The sequence below is a fragment of the Poromitra crassiceps genome (assembly GCF_964638095.1).
Source record: "Poromitra crassiceps genome assembly, chromosome: 2".
NCBI lineage: Eukaryota > Metazoa > Chordata > Actinopteri > Beryciformes > Melamphaidae > Poromitra > Poromitra crassiceps.
This window is the reverse complement of record NC_139624.1, coordinates 112,910,696-112,929,968: the sequence shown is the minus strand read 5'-3', so window position 1 is coordinate 112,929,968 and position 19,273 is coordinate 112,910,696. Positions and strand designations below refer to the sequence as shown.

The 19,273-nt window shown below is 42.5% G+C and overlaps 2 protein-coding genes across 2 annotated transcripts in view; both read left to right on the top strand.

Annotated features, from left to right (window-relative positions):
- LOC310771404 (kinesin-like protein KIF20A) overlaps window positions 1–7,671 on the top strand; it is a gene marked incomplete at both ends in the record, with an annotated part of 35,232 nt that extends 27,561 nt beyond the window's left edge. The window contains 6 exons of the mRNA XM_083631909.1: window positions 403–542; window positions 786–975; window positions 2,767–2,902; window positions 3,003–3,073; window positions 3,182–3,301; window positions 7,438–7,671. Of these exons, the coding sequence (XP_083488035.1) occupies window positions 403–542; window positions 786–975; window positions 2,767–2,902; window positions 3,003–3,073; window positions 3,182–3,301; window positions 7,438–7,671 (891 nt within the window). The remainder of the gene's footprint in view (window positions 1–402; window positions 543–785; window positions 976–2,766; window positions 2,903–3,002; window positions 3,074–3,181; window positions 3,302–7,437) is intronic.
- A 2,367-nt stretch (window positions 7,672–10,038) lies between these two features.
- Window positions 10,039–13,931, top strand: rgs9bp (regulator of G protein signaling 9 binding protein; the record flags this gene model as incomplete). Its single annotated transcript, XM_083631968.1, has 3 exons — window positions 10,039–10,125; window positions 12,736–13,042; window positions 13,558–13,931. 3 exons carry the CDS (start codon window positions 10,039–10,041, stop codon window positions 13,929–13,931), a joined length of 768 nt encoding a protein of 255 aa, XP_083488094.1.
- Between the last annotated feature and the right edge of the window lie 5,342 nt (window positions 13,932–19,273).

Sequence of the window (19,273 nt, the reverse complement as noted above, 5' to 3'; positions counted from 1 at the left end):
ACTCGTTTTTACCCTCGCGGTCAGAAAAAACCTACCATGCCTGGAGTGAGATGGGCTGGTTTCCATCAGAGACCTGTACAATGATGCCCAATTTGCATCTTTTGATCTTCTGAAGAGGGAATTTGAGTTGCCACACACACTTCAATTAACTACAAATCAGACATTATGTTCGATCCAAGATTCATAACTTTGAAGCTCTCCCAAATGAACGTGTTTTTAATGTTTTGTTAAGCCTCCTCATTCCAAGCATCTTATTTCTAGATTTGTACGCTTGCTCGTATAGAACTATAGGGCAGCAGGATGGTTCACACTTCCCTTATGTGAACATGGGTTTTACCTTCACTCATCACAAGGTGCCACTCGGATCTAAGTGATCTATTTGTTGACTGTCAACTTTCCCAGGAGCTAGTGAATGTGATCGAGAGCCTCCAAACAAAACTGCTAGCTGAGCGGAGAAAAAACCTGGTCCAGGAAATTGAGATCCGCAAGGAAATGGGAGACGCCATGTTACAGCAGCTCATGGAGAGCGAAGAGCTCCGCAGGTATGTTTTTCTTCAACGGGTGAAGGCACAGATTATGCTTTTTCAAACAAATAGGACTATAGCCACAAATAAGGAAAACTAATCCCTTCACAAACATTCACCAGGCCTGAGGGCGCACTCTGTCAATCTCTTCCATTTTCCATGGTTCACTGCCTTAGAGCCAAAATGGCCCTTAATTGATAAACGTTCAAATGAAATCAGTTTATTTTTGTAAATTAACCTTGTGCTTTTCATTGTTGGAAGTAAACAGATGTCAGAGCTGAAGGAGAGCTACCAGGAGAAGGTGGAGAACATGTTTGAGATGTACAAGGATGAGTTCAAAGAGCACGCCTACCAGTGTGCTATGAACCGTGTGGAAGACGACTACGTGCCTCTTCAGGAGTTCATCGCTGAGCAGGAGAAAGCAGAGGTGTTATATTACAGGCTGTCCTGGGTTTTTAGTCTGAAAATCGAACTAAGAACTGGGGCTATTGGTTTCATAAATACCATAATTGAACACAGCCAATTTTCATACAGCTTTGCATCATTTACAGTTTTCAGATATATTACTGAAATCAGTAATACATTCATTTATAAATCAATAATACATACATTTATTTTGACAGTTGATTTGAGTTAAGTTGTGGACCAGTGATGTCTTTCATGCACAAATGACATCACTGGTCCACAACTTAAATCAACTCAATAACTGTCAAACTAAATGAATGGCTGCAAAACGGTTTACAGTTTTCAGATATACTACTGATTTTGTAATGATAAAAAAGCTGTTTGATAATCGGCGGAGGGTTGTTGGCAACATCTAGTAGCTGGCATCTTATTTTTATATTTTCAAACCCCTCATTTGGAATTTTGGATGTCATTCTCACACTAAATCTTGGGGCTTGCCATTCCCTCTCATCTGATACTTCCTTTATAACTGCAGTTGTCACCATGTTATGCTAATTTAATTTCTGTACATCTTTACAATTACATGGTATTGACAGATTCTTTACATTCAGTGTTATTTATTCTGTGATTAGCTGAAAGAGTTGGACTGTAAACCAAACGATGAGGAAAATGCAGTGAAATGTCTTTTCAGTAAAACATATTAGGTGACCAGGCCAGCTGTATTGTTCGCTGTATTATGTTGTATTACATGTATTCACTTCCAGTTGATCACATTATACGTCTTGATTTATTAATTTCCTTTTCATTTAGGATAGATTCACAACTCTGATTAGCTTTGTTCAATTGGAAACAGGATAGTTTGCCGCTTTTAGTCTTGATTTTGTTACATTGGTCTTAAATTAAATTCCAGGTAGAATGTCGTCTTAAACTGATTTGCAGATACCCTGTATTTAGTACTCCTTGACATCCTTATGCCAACAATCTCAAAGTGGGGTCCAGGGGTCCTTGAGGGGCTTCCACGGGGGCCCCAGCAAAAATAGGGATAACTAATTCAACTTAACTAATAAAATATAATTCCATCAATAAATAGCACAATGACAGTGTATGTGTTACAAAGCTTTCGCGTCCACCAGTTCAATAGCCGCCACCAAAGGCTGACCAGGGCTTCGGATCCAGCCAGCTCCCTGGACGTATCCTTGGATGATCCTTGGTCGGAAACGGGAAAGACAAAACAGGCATAGCTGGTGACGAGGTGCAAGGTGGCAATCATCAACATCAGACAAGGCGTTCAGCTGCTCTCCTTGTAGTAGTAGTAGATGTATAGACGACGAGCTGCTCTCCTCGTAATGGGGACCTCGATCACGTTCTGGCAGATGTATCTGAGACAATGCAAGCTAATCAAATCACTGAGCGAGGCTGCGAGCAAGAGCTCCAGCAAACTAGAGACCGCGAGGGACATCATCGGACTACCTCACTAACGAATATAATGAATGAGGACTTCGGTGAGAAGCGATCATCCCTGGTCGCCTTACAACCAACCAGGTCCTGGTCACTAGTTGCCTTAGTTGCCGTTTGAGAAGCACTGATCTAAACAGTCAGTATCCTCAAGGTTGTTTTGGTTTGTGGTGAAGTCTGTCTTTCACACAATCTATGTAGGCCCTCAGATGAAGTCTGTCTTTCGCAGCATCTGTGTAGGCCCTCGGATGTCTTGCAATACCATCTGTGTAGACCTCAGATGAAATCTCTCTAGCATCTGTGTAGGCCCTCAGATGAAGTGTCTTTCACACCATCTGTGTAGGCCCTCAGATGAAGTCTGTCTTTCACACCATCTGTGTAGGCCCTCAGATGTAAGCTGTTGGAATTGGAGAGACTCAGCTCGGTGCCCCAAACAGGAGCGTGTCCCGTTCCAGTGCTGGACCAGTCGTGTCAGACGCAGAGCAGCATCCATCCATCTACGGAGACCGAAGCAGCAGGTTAGCATACTGTAGGTCTGATGTAAGTAATTTCTCTTCAGTCCATGACAAAACCAAACATGCATTGTATTTTCAGCGTTGCCTCATTTTATCCCCGTAGGTGACGATCGATACAAACGGCTTTACAAGGAAAAATGTGCAATGGAGAAAATGTGTGAGGATAAACAGCAGGTAGGAAAGACCAAATCAAAATTCTGTAACCCAGCTTTATATTTGCATGAACCTGGTTATGTAAGAGCCTATACAATTCTGATGCATCACAAGTGTTTTGTCTTCCAGTTGATTTTGTCCCTAGAGAAAAGGCTACAGGAGCTGAATGAAACGGTTCAGGCAGTCAGAGATGAATTCCTAGAGAAATCCACTGATCTGGAAGCTCTGTATAAGGAGGCTGAGGAGAAGGTAAAGTCACTCTTAAGTAGAAATGTATTTGTCAGAATAGACGTACTGTGGAGGAACAGAGGAATGAAGAGGCAAGATCCAGCACAGCATTGGCCATTTATTCCAGATTCATCAACAGCAGTACGGGGCAGGCAAGGAGCTAGGCTAATTAACACAAGTGGTGCTAGATAGCAGTTACAGCGGTTACAGCAATCACGCCCACTGGAAGAGTCAGACTGCCATAAAAGGCCACCAGACTGTGCTTACTAGTTCCCCGAGTATCCCATAGTTTGTGCCACCACATAACGACCTGACTCGCTACCCACACCTGGTATTGTGATTTCTGCCCCTAGAGTTTGCTAGTAGACGATAGAAGTCACTACAAACATTGGGCTTAATGCAGGTATGTCCAAAGTCCGTCCTTGGCCCGTGGACTGATTTTAAACGGCTCACATCTTGTCTCTCAAAATATACTATTATGTGGCCTGCTACACCAACCCCTTCTGCTCCTCGCGGCCAATGTTACTGTCTGTCAGAGGCTTGTAGCGGGCTCATTTTTAAAGGTAATCGATACTGTCAAAGGCTTGTTGCGGCTCATTTTTAAAGGTAGAGTGAAGATACTGTCAGTCAGAGGCTTGTTGCGGCTCATTTTTAAAGGTAGAGTGAAGATACTGTCAGTCAGAGGCTTGTAGCAGGCTCATTTTTAAAGGTAGAGTGAAGATACTGTCAGTCAGAGGCTTGTAGCAGGCTCATTTTTAAAGGTAGAGTGAAGATACTGTCAGTCAGAGGCTTGTTGCGGCTCATTTTTAAAGGTAGAGTGAAGATACTGTCAGTCAGAGGCTTGTAGCAGGCTCATTTTTAAAGGTAGAGTGAAGATACTGTCAGTCAGAGGCTTGTAGCAGGCTCATTTTTAAAGGTAGATTGAAGATAGTGTCTGTCATAGGCTTGTAGCAGGCTCATTTCTTTCCAAGACAAACCGGCTCAGACACAGGGAAACAAAAGAAAACAAACAAAAAACATGATCAACATTCAATATTAAGTCGTGCTACCAGTCGCGTAAGGTGCTTATATGCTTGTAAGAGGTATTGTGCCTGAGATCCCACACAAGGGGTCCATGAGGAACCTGTCTGGTGAATCACCCGTCGCCCCCAACCTCAACGAGGTAGGCTAGAAACGGGTCCCAAATGGCAGAGAATGTCTTAAGTGAGTCTGTCCTCAGGAACCTAAGTTTCTCCATCCGTATAACAGAGGTCATATCCAGGGCGCGGGGGGGGGGGCTGCAGCTGTTTTGTATTGGAATTGCAGTCTCATTAAACAATATATGATTAAAATGTGTTTTATATGTTTTACACTGCGATATTTAGGGTTTATGAGCAAAGCAAAGAGGGTGGAGATGTGATTTTTGATGTTGGTTTATGATAATAAGATAATAAAATATAATAAACTCAGTGTTCCTGCCTGTGTTGCTGTCTGTTGTAGTGTAAAACGACCTAAAGGGAGAGAAGGTGGTGACATGAAAGTGAGTGAGAAAAGGAGAAAATACTATACACAACAGTATAACCACAACCAATTTTCTTTTTGGTAAAAGTCCCTTCCTTGCAGTACCCCCTGCTTAAAATGGCTTCCAGCGGCCCTGGTCATATCCGCCAGCCACAATTGTGAAGAGGGGGACTTCCATTCCTTCAGGATTAGTTTCTTAGCGACAGTTGTCCCCTGTGTCGGAGACTGTTGCACAGCTGTAGGGAAGTTCAGAGAAGACTCCGAGCAGCCGAAAATGGCGAGTTCTGCCTCCGGCTGAAGGGTTATTTTGTAGGCCTTAGAGTACCACTACCAGTCAAATATTTTGGCCCAGAATTTTATTAGTGAAGGGCAGAACCAAAAGGCATATAAGATAGTGTGCCCTCTGCCACTTGACACCTTTCACACAGTGGTTATACAGTAGGGAAGATCTTGTGTAATTTCTGCTTGGAGTAGTGGAGACTGTGAGTGACTTTAAATTGGATCAACTGGTGTCTGCTATTAACTGAGCAGAGTTGTACAACCGACAGACTCCTTTCCCATATAATGTCAGATAAATCGGTACCAAGTTCCTCCTGCCATGCTTCTCTAATCCTCTCAGTAGAGGCTATGGTGCGGTTGTCAAACGGACATGCATATCTAGAGATGAGGTGCTTGGAGTGAGGAGGGCTCAGCAAAGCATCGAAAAAAGCATGTTCACTTGGAAGCGCTTCAAAGGCACGAATCTTGGATCGAACATAATTTCTGATTTGCAGGAATCTGAGCCAGTTCATGCCGGGCAACTGAAACTTCCTTTTCAAAAGATCGAAGGATGCAAAATGACCATCTATGTATAGGTCTTTGAAGGAAGTCAGACCCTTCTCACTCCAGGCATGGTAGTTTCTATCTGACCAAGGAGGCAAAAAAGAGTGATTGAAACAAATAGGAGTGTGGATGGAAACATCTGGTAGACTCAAAGCTTTCCTAACTTGGTTTAGAATTCTGAGGGAGCTCCAGCTTGGAAAATAAGATGGCTGGCAGAGAGGAGTTGGCAATAGAGAGCCCCAGGGATGACGTATTTTTGTAGTCGGAACGCGGAAGTCGTGGACTTCCTGGTTCTTCGCTGTTTCTGCCTATGGGATTTTTGAATGGGTTTTTGCCGCGATGCTTCAAATAAGGTCTGTGGGCAACGCAAGCTTAATCAAATGCGAACCAGTGTTCAGCAGGATAATCTTCACACATGAGGACCACTCATGTGTGACCACATACGCATATATGAAGCGTATATGCGAGCCCTAGAAGTAAAAAGCTCGAGCTAAGCTAATCAAGAACTACAGTGTCGCATAGGCTTCCCCGTCACCACTCAACCTGGACTGTTGTTGATGTGTGCGCTGCTGTGCACTGATTACCCCGGGCTGAACCAGGTGAGGGAAAGAGAATTTCCGTGTTCGTCCTTTGAAGTGATGACGTTATTGACGTATAATATCCCCGTCGACTCTACAGTGTAGTCTCATTTTCCCGTTTGCTAGCTAGCCGCCCTTTTAACGGCACGTAAAAGCTTAAAAACTCATAAAAGTGGTCCTCATGTGTGAAGATGATCCTACTGAACACTGGTTCGCGTTTGATTAAGCTTGCGTTGCCCAGAGACCTTATTAGAAGCATTGCGCCAAAAACCCATTCAAAAATCCCATAGGCGAAAACAGTGAAGAACCAGGAAGTGTTAGCGTCGATGTTTTCCGGACTCGTTCCTGGGGCTCTCTATAGAGCTGGCCTCCATTTTCAGCCACAGGGGGGCCGCGAGAGCTAAATTGTCAGGGGTCCCAGTAGTAGTGCCTAAACACTGGTAAAGCCGCAGGCTCATTTTTAAAGGTAGAATGAAGATACTGTCTGTCAGAGGCTTGTAGCGGGCTCAGGGCTCATTTTTAAAGGTAGAGTAAAGATACTGGTAGGAATATGAAACTAGATGACTTATTTATGTCATCTTTATGTCATGTCATTAATTTTTTGTTTTTTGTTTGTTTTGATTTTCTTGTTTACTTGTATGTACTTATATGATTATCATTTGCTTGTTACTGTATTTTTGTGTTGTAATTGTCCATTTTTACTTACAAAAAATATGACGATGCAATGAGCATGGTGAACAAAATGCATGTACATCTTTTAAATTACTGAAATATCATACATTTCAGTACTAGTGAGGTTCTGTAGTCATGTATTTCTGAGCCACAAATCTTTCTAGCAGAATGTAAACTATTTAAAAAAAATCATTACAAAGTGACAATATAATTTTGATGGAGAGCTTGTGAAATTGTTCTGCTGTCTAATTTGTGATTACTACAGTAGAATAAAATTGACCCAATATCACCGTTCATTTGTCTGCCCGTCCACGTTATCGTATCGTTCACGATACGTATTGACACAATTTTGTATTGTAATTTTGATACATTGTTCCATCCCTACTCATTATAGTCATTATGTTGTAATGTCTTCTTCCTTGGTGTGTCTCTCACACACACACATGAACAGTACCTAGAAGTATATTTGTTTTGTGTAAATTTGTCCATGTCTGGTTGTAGGCATTTCCACTAAAAAAACTGGGATGGGGAACAATTATACTTGGCTGGCTTTATGATTTGAATACTTCCTCTTTCCCCCTCAAGGGAAAATCTATGGCTGAGCTTCTAAGGGAGAATGTGGACAAGGACAAGGAGATTGCCTCCATAAAAGCCGAACTCGCCAAGCTATCCCAGAAGTCCCCTCAGAAGTCCCCTGTGCAGCCCAAGACCAAACGAGGCCTGCTCGCCAACATCCGGGAGTCTGTCACTTCCCCACGGAAGAACGCCATTGGCCGAACACTCAGGAAGACCGCCAGGGCTATGCCATCGTTTAAATAAACCCAGCAGCTAGACTAGAGACTTCTGAAAAAGAAAGTGTACAAATAGGTCTGGGCACTTTCAGAATAACCATTTTTGTTTGTGGAGTGTGATTTGTGAGATTTATTTTAAAAATATAAATAAAAACCATTTGCAAAAATATGTTTAAGCGTTAGACTGGGGACTACAGCGGTTTCAGTATGAAACGTGCAGTTTTTCCATTCCATGCTGCCAGGTCTGGTCATTGATGGTTGGACTAGTACATGTATGGGTGGGACCAAGGGTTCTTTGTAGTGAACTGGGACAAGAAATTAGTTTGGAGACAAGTGCAACCATGGCTGTTGATACTTGTGGACAGGGCAGGAATTTCATGGGGGCCATGGTGGCCATGCCCCTTCAGTTTGGCCTTATGCCCCGCCCGAACTGCCCCAGCGATTTTTACATTTTCTCCTCCTGGGTGCCTCTCTCGCCCTGCCTATCAAATACCAATGGGGGCGCTGTAGTGGAATTACAGAGGGAGGTGGGGGGGGGGCATATTTCATCAAAGCGGACTTGTTTTAGGTGGTGTCCTGCCAGTCTTTTCCAGAAATGGTGTTCGGCCACAGCTCTGCCATTCTATGTGCGATCGTGCTGAATCTTTCGGGGAGTGTAAAGAGCAGCCCTGCGGGTGACCTAACAGAGCCGTATTCTTTAATTGGGCAATTAGGGCTGACTAAAATGGCCAATTAGTGGCCCAAAATGAGTCAATGCAGTTTCAGCACCATGGAGAGCCCCATTCATTAGTGATGGACCACACCTGAGTGGAGAAGCACAGCTGAGCGGAGTTGGAATCAGCCAGGGAAGTGGACTATGACAATTCCTGGGGGAGAGGAGAGGCTGCATGCCAACTCTGTGAGCGAGGCCTGACTAATGGCCCATTTCCACCGCATAGTACGGCTCGTCTCAACTCCGCTTTACTCGTCTCGACCTGATGCATACAGTGTCTGCTTCCACCGCAAGTTTACTCTCCTCCGCCCACAACTGGTTGTCATAGCGACCGCATATCTGCCCTCCGTCCTCTGTAACATTAAAATTAAATCCCTACACTGAACTTTTAAACTGGCTATGAAATGCTGGTGCCTCTCTATATGACCTAGTACATGAGCAAATGAGACTCGGTGATTTATATTTCTTTACATGCCTTAGCTGTGTGCCGCTCAGTACAGCAGAGGATGGGGAGTAGGCAACAGGGAGGAGAGCAGCCGGGCTCAGTGAAGCCCTGCCCGGCCAGTCGCCACAAAGAAATGCCGCGGCTCGGCTGCCGGCAACGGCAAGACTGCTGGAAATACAGTAGTAATAGGAGAGTTTGGGAAATAATGTTACACACAAGAGAAACTGGTCTCCAGAGACACAGTAAACACGATTCTGCCTGACCAATCAGTCGTCTGCAGTGTTTTCACGTCACCGTGTGGTACTGGGTCCACAGCCCTGGAACCTCGACAGAGGTGGTACTAAAAGTATGACTCAACCCAGGTTGTCCCGGTTTTTAACCGGTAGAAAGCTACAAAAAAGTGTCGAGCCGGGCAGAGCCAATACCAGCGGTGGAAATGGGCCATAAATGGCCAGTGATTGTGTGCTCTCACTCACACACAAACTGCGATACAAGTCACGCCAGTGCATTCATGGATGGTGCACTGTGAATTTCATATCAAGTTGGTCAAAGGGGGCCATCCATTATCTAACGCCCAAGGGAAAGTCAAGCACAAAGACTCTGATAGGACAAAGACACCCTCTACAGATTCTAATTCACTAAGTGCATCACTGTCCTCTGTCTAATGTCCTCACAGACATCCTGTGCAGAATGACTCAAAGCCAATTTTGTCCATGGATAGTGGTGTGAAAAACTTGAGGATAATGTATTTGATATTCAGCATCGTGACTTTTACAGTACAATGACTGGGATGGAGCATGTGGTGACAGAGCCCAGCCAGCTGCTTCTCTCTCCCCCTGTCTGCTCTCTCAGTGATACTTAATGAGATTAGCTGTTCGCCCTCGCCTGCGTCAATACAAAGAGGTCAATCGCAGGATTATCACTCCTGCCTACGAGTGACATCAATTTATTACACTTTTACCCCCTCCTTATACCCTCCCCACTCTTTTTTCACTTCACTTTTTGTGTGTGGATTTTTCTTCTTTTTTTTTTTTATTCTCTGAAGCATGTTTACTAGCTGTGATTGCGGTGGGGTTACGGGGATGGAGCGTGGCAGCACGTCGTGCAGCAGGCCCGGCCGCGGGACCGAGTCTGCCCACTGAATGAGGCGTTTTCCCGGGCAGGGAGGCAGAGGAGCAGGGGCAGCCGGAGGAGTGAGAGCAGCTGGGTCAGTCTGAAGCTCTGGACAAGCCTTCCTCATGCCACTTGTAAATAACAAAGTGGGTGATGATGGCACACACAAGGCTTTGGCTGAGGGACAGGCTCTGGTGGATTCTTTGATAAAGGTAAACTGCCCTCAAATTCAAGTTTGAACAGGAGTGACTTTGGCTATGACTGTTAACATCCTTCAGCTCCTAATGACACCATAACAGTTATGGTGTCATTCTTGGTAGAGTCGTATTTGTCACAATAAAACTGAAAAGCCAGTTGTGCAATGCCAGCTGATACATTTCTGAAAATGATATGTGAGTATAGAGAGCTAAGCACTGGGTGATAGAAGTATTATACAGCATGCTTTCAGTATATTTGATATACAAGGAGTTTATGACTTAGTTATAACTGTTCACAACATACAGTAGCAATTCAGTGTTGCCCATTACCAGAGCAAATGGTTTTATTTTATATCTAATATTGCAGAGACTCACTGTAAACATGTGCAAGACAAAGAGGACACATTTTCTACCCTGTGGCTAAAAAAGCACTTTCCCTCAAAATAATTGTCTTGGTCCAGTGCATCTTTATGCCCGTTCCAGTATCTCTGTGTGATAATAATGCCATGGCCAACCCAGTAGCCTATCTAGCATTTCTTGTCTCTGTTATTGATGTACAGTTCTTTTAATAACAATTTTAAAAAGTAGGCTACCTTAAGAACTGTACTAGTTGTCTGTTCAGCCTATTGGTAATTAACTGGAATAATTTCTGCACAGCAGGGGGGGATTACTATTAAGTTTTGCTGAATTTTTATGGTTCTTGAGAATTTTCTTGCTACTAAAAGTATAGTTGTAGTAGGAGTAGGAGTAGTGGAGATAGTATTTGCAGTCTATCTACAATGTATTCCTGAAGTTGTCTCTGCTTACCTTGGAAAGGTACATGCAACATACACAAGGTCCTTTGGCTTATCTAGAAATAGATTATAATCAGATTATTTATAATATTTTTAATGCAAACCAGATTTTCTAATCCCCCATGATTAGAAATGCCTATTAATAAAACATTGTGCTTCCAGCACATGACTTGGATCAGTGGAACTGTCTCCCAGGTTTTTCAGGTTTTCTTTCGGGCAGTTTTAGCATTAGAGGAATGTCATGGATGTTGAAGATCATTTTAATCGTCTTAAAATGAGGTAATCTGTGTTATGGAGCATTATTACCTGTAGCCTAACTGGTTCAGATTTTGTCACGTGAGCGACCTCAAACTGCACAACAACAGCACTAGATGTATTACAGCACTGATGTTGAATACTTTCACCCACAAACCAAGAACAGATTACAGGGATTATTGGAGAAGATACTGTAAAATATGAAGTGTCTGGGTAGTGTAGAGGTAAAAGCACTTGCCTACCACCGCACAGACCAGAGTTCAATTCCCGGCAGCGGTGCTTGGTACTTGGTCAGACGTTCCTACAGACACAATTAGCCATGTTGGTGGGAAGCCGGTGGGGTATGAGTCCTGGCCACTGCACTAGTGTCTGGTTGGTCGGGGCGCCTGTTCGGGGGGAGGGGAACTGGGGGGGAAACGCGTGATCAGGTGAAAAGAAGCAGCTGGTGACTGCACATTTATTGGACGAAGCATGTGCTAGGCTACTACTGTCCCCAGATCGGCAGAGGAGGTGGAGGAACGACCGGGACAGCAGGGGGAATTGGCCGGGGGTGATTAAAAATGTCCCCAAAGGAATCCACTTTGTCAACATGTATTTTATATACATGTATATATCGCGATACCTGGCATTCGTGCAATACAATATATTGCCACACAAAATATTGTGATACTATGCTGTATCACCCCCTGTGATCTTGCTTGGTGGGGTTTGAAAGGTTGGCACTGCTAATGAATATTTTTAATATAAAAAAGAATAGAATGACTGCACCGCAGATAATATGCCTCTGCCAACAAATGAGCAGTCAACATTTATGTCTGTCCAGACTTTGACGTTTGAGCCAAATGTGGAGAAATTCCGTCAAGGCATTCATGAAATATCACATTAACGAGCTAGAAAATGGAGTTTGTGAGGTTATGGTGACCTTCACCGTTGACCACCAAAATCTAATCAGTTCATTCTTGAGTCCAAGTGGACGTTTGAGCCAGATTTGAGGAAATTCCGTCAAGGCGTTCCTGAGATATCGCGTTAACGAATTTCGGATATACGGACAGACAACCCGAAACCATAATGCCTCTGGCCTGGCTGTTGCCGGCGGAGGCATACAAATCCTCAACTTTCGCTTTCCTTCCAGCATCACAGGGCCAGTGACCAGCTATCGGCCCCTGCTGGTCACTGATCCTGTACATGAGTCGTACGCCTTGTGTTTATTGTTGCAATAGGCCTATAGCTTCCGATCAGCAGGGGCGATAGCGAGCGCTATGATGGCTTGGCACACTGGCACAAACACAGAAGACAAGACTGCCATTTTCAAGGAAAAGCAGTTTGACCGAAACTTGAGGATTTTTATTATCATTATTTATTAGCAGCGCCAAGCTTTCAAACCCCACCGCCCAAGATCACAAGAATTGTGCAACTGTGAGTACCTTTGAGATTTCTCTCTGACACTTAGAAGACGAGCATTGTTTGGCTGACTACGGCTTGAGACTTTATTGTGAGATTTTCTAATGGTCATACTGTATAAGGGACTGTGTAAGAACACAGTCATGAAAGGAGCTCATTTCCCTCTGTCCTGCAGGTGGTGGCATGTTACCGGCATTTGGCGTCATGCGTGGGAGGCTGCACGGACAGCTTGCAGCTGCGGGATGAGCTGAGGCAAACGCGGGAAAAGGCCCAGAAGCTAGCGGCGGCCAACTGCCATCACCTGACGTCACATCTCCGTGACAAGAGCCTTCCAGAGGAACAGCGCAAGGAGATGGAGCTTCTCTGGGTGGCCTTCTCCGCAAGCCTGGAGCAGCTCCATGCCGACATGTGCAAAGTCTTCAACGTGGGCGATCTCTTCTCTCTGGCCAACTCTGCTAACTTAGTGCAGACTGGCATCCAAGGTAAACAAGAGCCCTACTGCTCTTACTGTATATAGTGCTAAAGTCACGCCCTCTTCAGGGTTAGGGAGTTCATCCGCCATTTTACTTTCGTAAAATGCTTATATTTTTTTTTTTACTTGGTCAAACCAAGCGATTCAGCTATATTTAGAATCAGGAGAGACTATGCATTGTTATTGAGTCTATTTCTGCAATAACTGCACTGCACTTATGGCTGTGTTTCTCTACTAATGTTAACATTACTGCTCGTTGCTTCGGGAACCGCCATTACTGTTTTGTCAGCGGCATCCCTGATTAGCCAGTTACGTTGTCAACTACGTGACAGGTCCCTGATTGGCCCGTAGACTTTGCAATTTCTGGAAATTGCTGGGGGCGGGCCGGAGGCCAGACTGATCCACAGAACGAAACAGAATGTGAGTTCAGGTGATCAGGATGGTTCACCAGCATAAAAAGTTGGAGGCGTTTGTTAAAAATAAATAAAAACATTCTCACTCACTCAAGTTCTTCCGGCCGTGCAGGCGGTGGCAGCGAGGTGGCGGCCCGGGCGCTCAGCCTGTCGGAGCTGAGCCAGGCTCCTGTCCTCCCGGCCGGGCTGGAGGGCGAGGAGCGCAGGGCCTTGGAGGAGCAGCTGGACCAGGCAGACAGCATGATGGACCACATGGAGGAGAAGGTGAACGTGCTGCGCTGGACGGTGGAGTCTCACGGGCTGCGGTGCACAGAGCCGCTGGGCAGCAGTGACAGCGCCTCCTTATGGCTGCTCTCGGTGGATGAGCCTGAGCCGCCGGGCGAGGAGCCTCTCTGCCGACGTAGCCAGATCTTTGTGGCGTTGCTGCTGTGTGCCGTGGTCCTGGTAGCAGCCACTCTGTCTGTGTGCATCGTCTTCTTCTCATGAGGATAACCCACACACACACACACACACACACACACACACACACACACCACTCAACTCCTTATTTTGTTCCTGTAAAACAGGCATGTCCAAAGTCCGGCCCTGGGGCCAATTGCGGCCCGCGGACTGATTTTAAGTGGCCCTCGGCTTGTCTCTCAAAATATACTATATGTGGCCCTCCACACAGTATCAAGCAAGTTCAATTTGCATTTTTTCCCTTCACCTAATGACACCTAATGACAGCACTATCATGCAGTTTGTACAAGCACCAAGTAGGAACAGCACATGCAGAACTAATGTTTTCAGATGGTAAACAAAATCTTTAACCCTTGTACCCTGTTAGTCCAACGGTTGGATCGTTTCATTCGCGCGGATGGGGTTTTGACATTTTTGGGGGTCAAAAGTATGCTCAGGTCTTTTTTTCTGTGTTTTACAAAACTCTCCTTCTCACCATGTTAGGGACACTTTGTGGCCTCCTGTAGAGAAAATACTCACACGTTTACTATTGGGGGTTGTTGCATGACCCACAAATTCTCATTGACTTCCATTATAACATACTTTTTTGGGACCTCCAGCCATTGAAAAAAAAATGCACTCACATTATGTTTTTATTCTATCATCCTGGACCAAACACCTTGAAATTTGACCTTGAAATGGAATTTTGTGGTTGGCTGAAAATGTTGGGGAATTACATGGCCTCAAAGTCCATTGCATAGTTTTCCCATTGTTTTCAATGTTAATTTTGAACAAAAATGACACTTTTTTTAGGACCTCCAGCTTTTTTCCCCCAAAAAGATAATTTCCCTGATGTTACACATCTCACCTCAAGTCAAGGCTTGTAATTATTAGTTTCTATTGTGTTTGGCTATTTCCCCCTATTCCCCCAGTTTTGGCACAACAACCAATTACATGCAGTTTACACGAAATGTACAGGAAATTGATATGTATGCCGAACATGGGAAAATATTCAAAAACAGAATTTTACAGTGCACACTACATTTGAAGCCTTTAGACCAGGATAGATGCTGGACTAAAGCTCATTTGTGTTTTTTGGGGGGAAAAGAGTCCAAAACAGGCACTTTTTGCTTTTTTGGCTCAAATCATACAGTAAATATGAAAACCAACTGATGATGTCACAATGTCTATGAATGTCATCAGTGACCTCATTAGTGACCAAAAACATCTTATGACATCACTGATGATAAGCTGATTACAAAAGTAATCTGATTACAATGAGTAATCTGATTACAAAAGTAATCTGAATTTACAGATAGAAATTACATTGTATACTGCAGATTCTCCATCTCTCTCTGACACACACACGCACACACGCACACACACACACACACACACACACACACACACACACACTTTGCATTTATGGGAACACAAATAATTCACTTTTTGTGTTTTATACTCGTACTGTACTCTACTGTACTACTGTACACTGGCATTTGAGGGGTTAAAATTCTGAGTAAGAATGAAATGTCAGTACACATAACGAGGGATGAAGTTATCAATGAAATAAAAAACAATAACAAAATACAAAATAAAATAAATACTATGAAATTCACCATTCTCAACTGCGGTCCATGCCATGGACCTTAACAGTAAATTGAGGGTAAAAAAAAGATAAAGTGCATTTCCCAAAAAACTAAAGATGGATCAAAATCTGCCAATCTTTGACCTATCCCAGGCTATGAAATCCCCCCCTTGAAAAATCCACTTTGCATTCATGGGAACGAAAATGGATGGGAAATTGTGTTTTTACTGTACTTTTACTATACTTACAGTACTACTGGACACTGGCATTTGAGAGGTTAAAGTTCTGACTAAGTATGAAATGTTGGCACACATAATGAGGGATGAAGTTACCAATGAATAACAAATATATAAAAAAAATCTTTGGGAAAAAATTAATAATAATCTTATTAATTATTCATATTTTGGGTAGTCGCGTGGCCCAACAGTAAGATGAGTTGGACAAAACAGCAGGGTACAAGGGAGAGTACATTTGTATGTGATTTTTTATTTTATTTTATTTATAACCCATATGATGCGAGAAGCACCTGGCCCCCGGCATTTTTACATTATCTAATCTGGCCCCTATTCAAAAAAGTTTGGACACCCCTGCTGTAAGACCTCAGCAAGACATTCAATGACACTGACAACCTTACTTCATGGTTCATGTTCAAGAACCCATGAAATAGCGTCTTTACTTCTTTGATATTTCCTGTTGAAACAGGATGTTGGGGTGGGACATAACGCAGTGAGGGAACATTCAAATGTGTGAACCAATAGAACATCAATCAGCGAGAGAAAGGCAGTTTTATTTGATGGTAGGACTGATGGGATTGTTGAAAAATATGTGATGGCGAAAATTCAATAAGGTTGGAACTTCACCTGTTTGTCTGTTTTTCAGGAAGTAAAAGTAATTGGAGTTCATTCATGGGGACTTTCAATTAATCACTCATCAATGATCATGAAACACGGAATTAAATCTTTTTTTAAGACCATGCTCTTGGGGGAAAAAGTTGGATTCTCCTGGAAAAAGGTATTAAATTTCTTAAAACAAGTAAAATAATCCATCAGTGCAGTAAGATCATTTGACTGAAATAGCCTGGAGTCTCGATACACAATTACCTTTTTGTGTGTGTCTAATCTATCTTTGTGAAATACACACACACACACACACACACACACACACACACACACACACACACACACACACACACACACACACACACACACACACACACACACACACACACACACACACACACACACACACACACACACACACACACACACACATTTTCATTAAAATATAGCCAGTTGGTTGATTTTCAGAAGGTGTGGAGTACAATACATACATACGAGAGATACATTTTCCTTTTTCCTTATATGCTCCCCAACCCTCAATACCGTAACATTTTCTGTACCCCCCCCCCCCCCCCCACACCCTTGAACATGTTAGTTTGAAGCACTGTCCTCCAGAAAGTTCACATTCTTTGTTGCCATCGGGAAGACATAGGTGCTGATGCTTTCTAGTTTTACATTAATATTCTGTAAGAAGCAGAATTTCCTCTTCCAATGAAATTCAATAAATTTTTATTTTTATTATGTTACTGTGTATATTATATGTTATATATGAAATGACAACATCTCTCCTAACTATGGTATGTCACTGTGTAGCTTTCTTTTTTGATAAGTACCCTGGTAAAACACCAAGGAAAGAGGATATGAGCAGGATTCAAATGGCATAAATTAAAATAATACTACAGCTACTATTCATATTTAAGAATCATAAAGTTATTTTACTAAGTGCTTTTCAAAAATGAAACAATATTAAAATAAAAGCTGGAAAACAAAACAATTGTAGTAAATTAATTAAAAACAGGGTTACAGAAGAGTAAAACAATGCATAAATACAATGAGAATAGGTTAAACCATTGCAAAATCTGTAATTAAGGCTTGTATGTATAATGGCTCAAAGGTTTAAAAGATGTGGGATATAGCCTAATGTATAAGTTAGGGGGCCAAACCCACATAACAGTAATCCCTAATACAGACAACACATGGGTAAAATAACCTGGACAAGGCAAGTTAAAAGCTTGTAAATGCCCTCAACATGGACAAAACCTATTTTGTCAGTGTAAGGAAAAAATAATTCTGAGCCAGAATGTTGCTCAAGTTTTAAATATGAATCAATGATAACTCCTATTAGCCCAGGGTGCTTTGGGTATTCTCTCGCCTAGACAGACATGCCCCAAATCAATCAGGATGGCTCCTCAACCATAAGGCCTATATGCATAATGTCTGGCCTTGTTTGAAAGCTAAAAAGCTATGAAAAGTGAATCAAGTGTCAGTAAACATAAATCTATTACCATTCCAGAGTAAATGGAGATGCAATAATACTTGTAAAAAATAATATTTTGATCTTCGCCTAGTGAATTATCAAATTTTAAACTAGCTACTAGCTAGCTGTTCTAATTTTCATTAGCATATTAGCAACCCATGGCAGCAAGGTGACAGAGACCTCAGTGATTTGTTGTAAGTCGTTTATGCAAGCTAGCCCAGTAGCCTACACAAAAAATGACTGCTGCTTCAACTTTCCAGGAACACTGATTTGAATGTGAATGACTTCTCCATTCAGGTTCAGTGGTCGTGACCAACCTGGAGAAAGTGAATAATTGTTTTTAAGGCATTTTATGCAAATATCAGTGATCTGGGCAAAGGTGATTGAAAACACTTACTGTATTGGTGTATATGAGTTGGTTAGACAGACAGTGGCCAAATCTAAACCTGACTAAAACCTTTGTGTAACAATTGGTGAATGCTTAAAGGAACACTCCGCCCATTTTCAACCAGCTTTGTATCATTAGAACATCAGTAGTATTTCAGAAAACTGTAAACGGTTTTGAAGTCTGTCATTTAATTTGACAGTTATTGAGTGTTAAAGTGTGGACCAGTGACATCACTGGTCCACACTAACTCAAATGAATAACTCATTAACTCAAATCAACTCTCGATAACTGTCAAACTATTCATCATTCTTCTAGTTTGACAGTTATTGAGAGTTGATTTGAGTTAATGAGTTATTAATTTGAGTTAGTGTGGACCAGTGATGTCACTGGTCCACACTTTAACACTCAATAACTGTCAAATTAAATGACAGACTTCAAAACAGTTTACAGTTTTCTGATATACTACTGATGTTCTAATGAAACAAAGCTGGTTGAAAATGGGCAGAGTGTTCCTTTAATTAATACACAGGACAAGATAGTAACATCTTGTCCTGTGTATTAATTAATACTGGTATGTATGGAAGAAGCATAACCAAGAGAAAATGTTCATGTGCAAAATTTCTGTTTAACAAATCCTTGGTGCAAAAGTACTAAAGGCTATGTGTGGTGTGACTTTGAAAAAATTCTTTGTTGGATTGTTAATTTGTGCTGAACTACAAAAGTTCAGATGAGTTCTTGTTGAAGAATAGTCCTTGACTACTGAACTGTACAGTATTAAATCAATGTTATTAGTAATTGTATATCATGGATTGAGATAGTTTTGTAGCACTTGTATGCTTTTGTACTGATCAAAAGTTCAGAGACACTGTGTAGAATTACCAAATGGCAAAACTCTGTATCATATTGTTCCAAAAATTCCCAAATGGAGTTCCAGCAATAGACCTAATACTGTAATAAAAATGATAAATTCATATTTTTCCCGTCCTTTACATGTCTGACAAACATTGATTCGGAGTGATTTTATCACGTAGCTGGAGGATTCTGAATCCTAGGAAAAGAAAATAGTCATATTATTACATAGGAAAATTGTTGTTTACA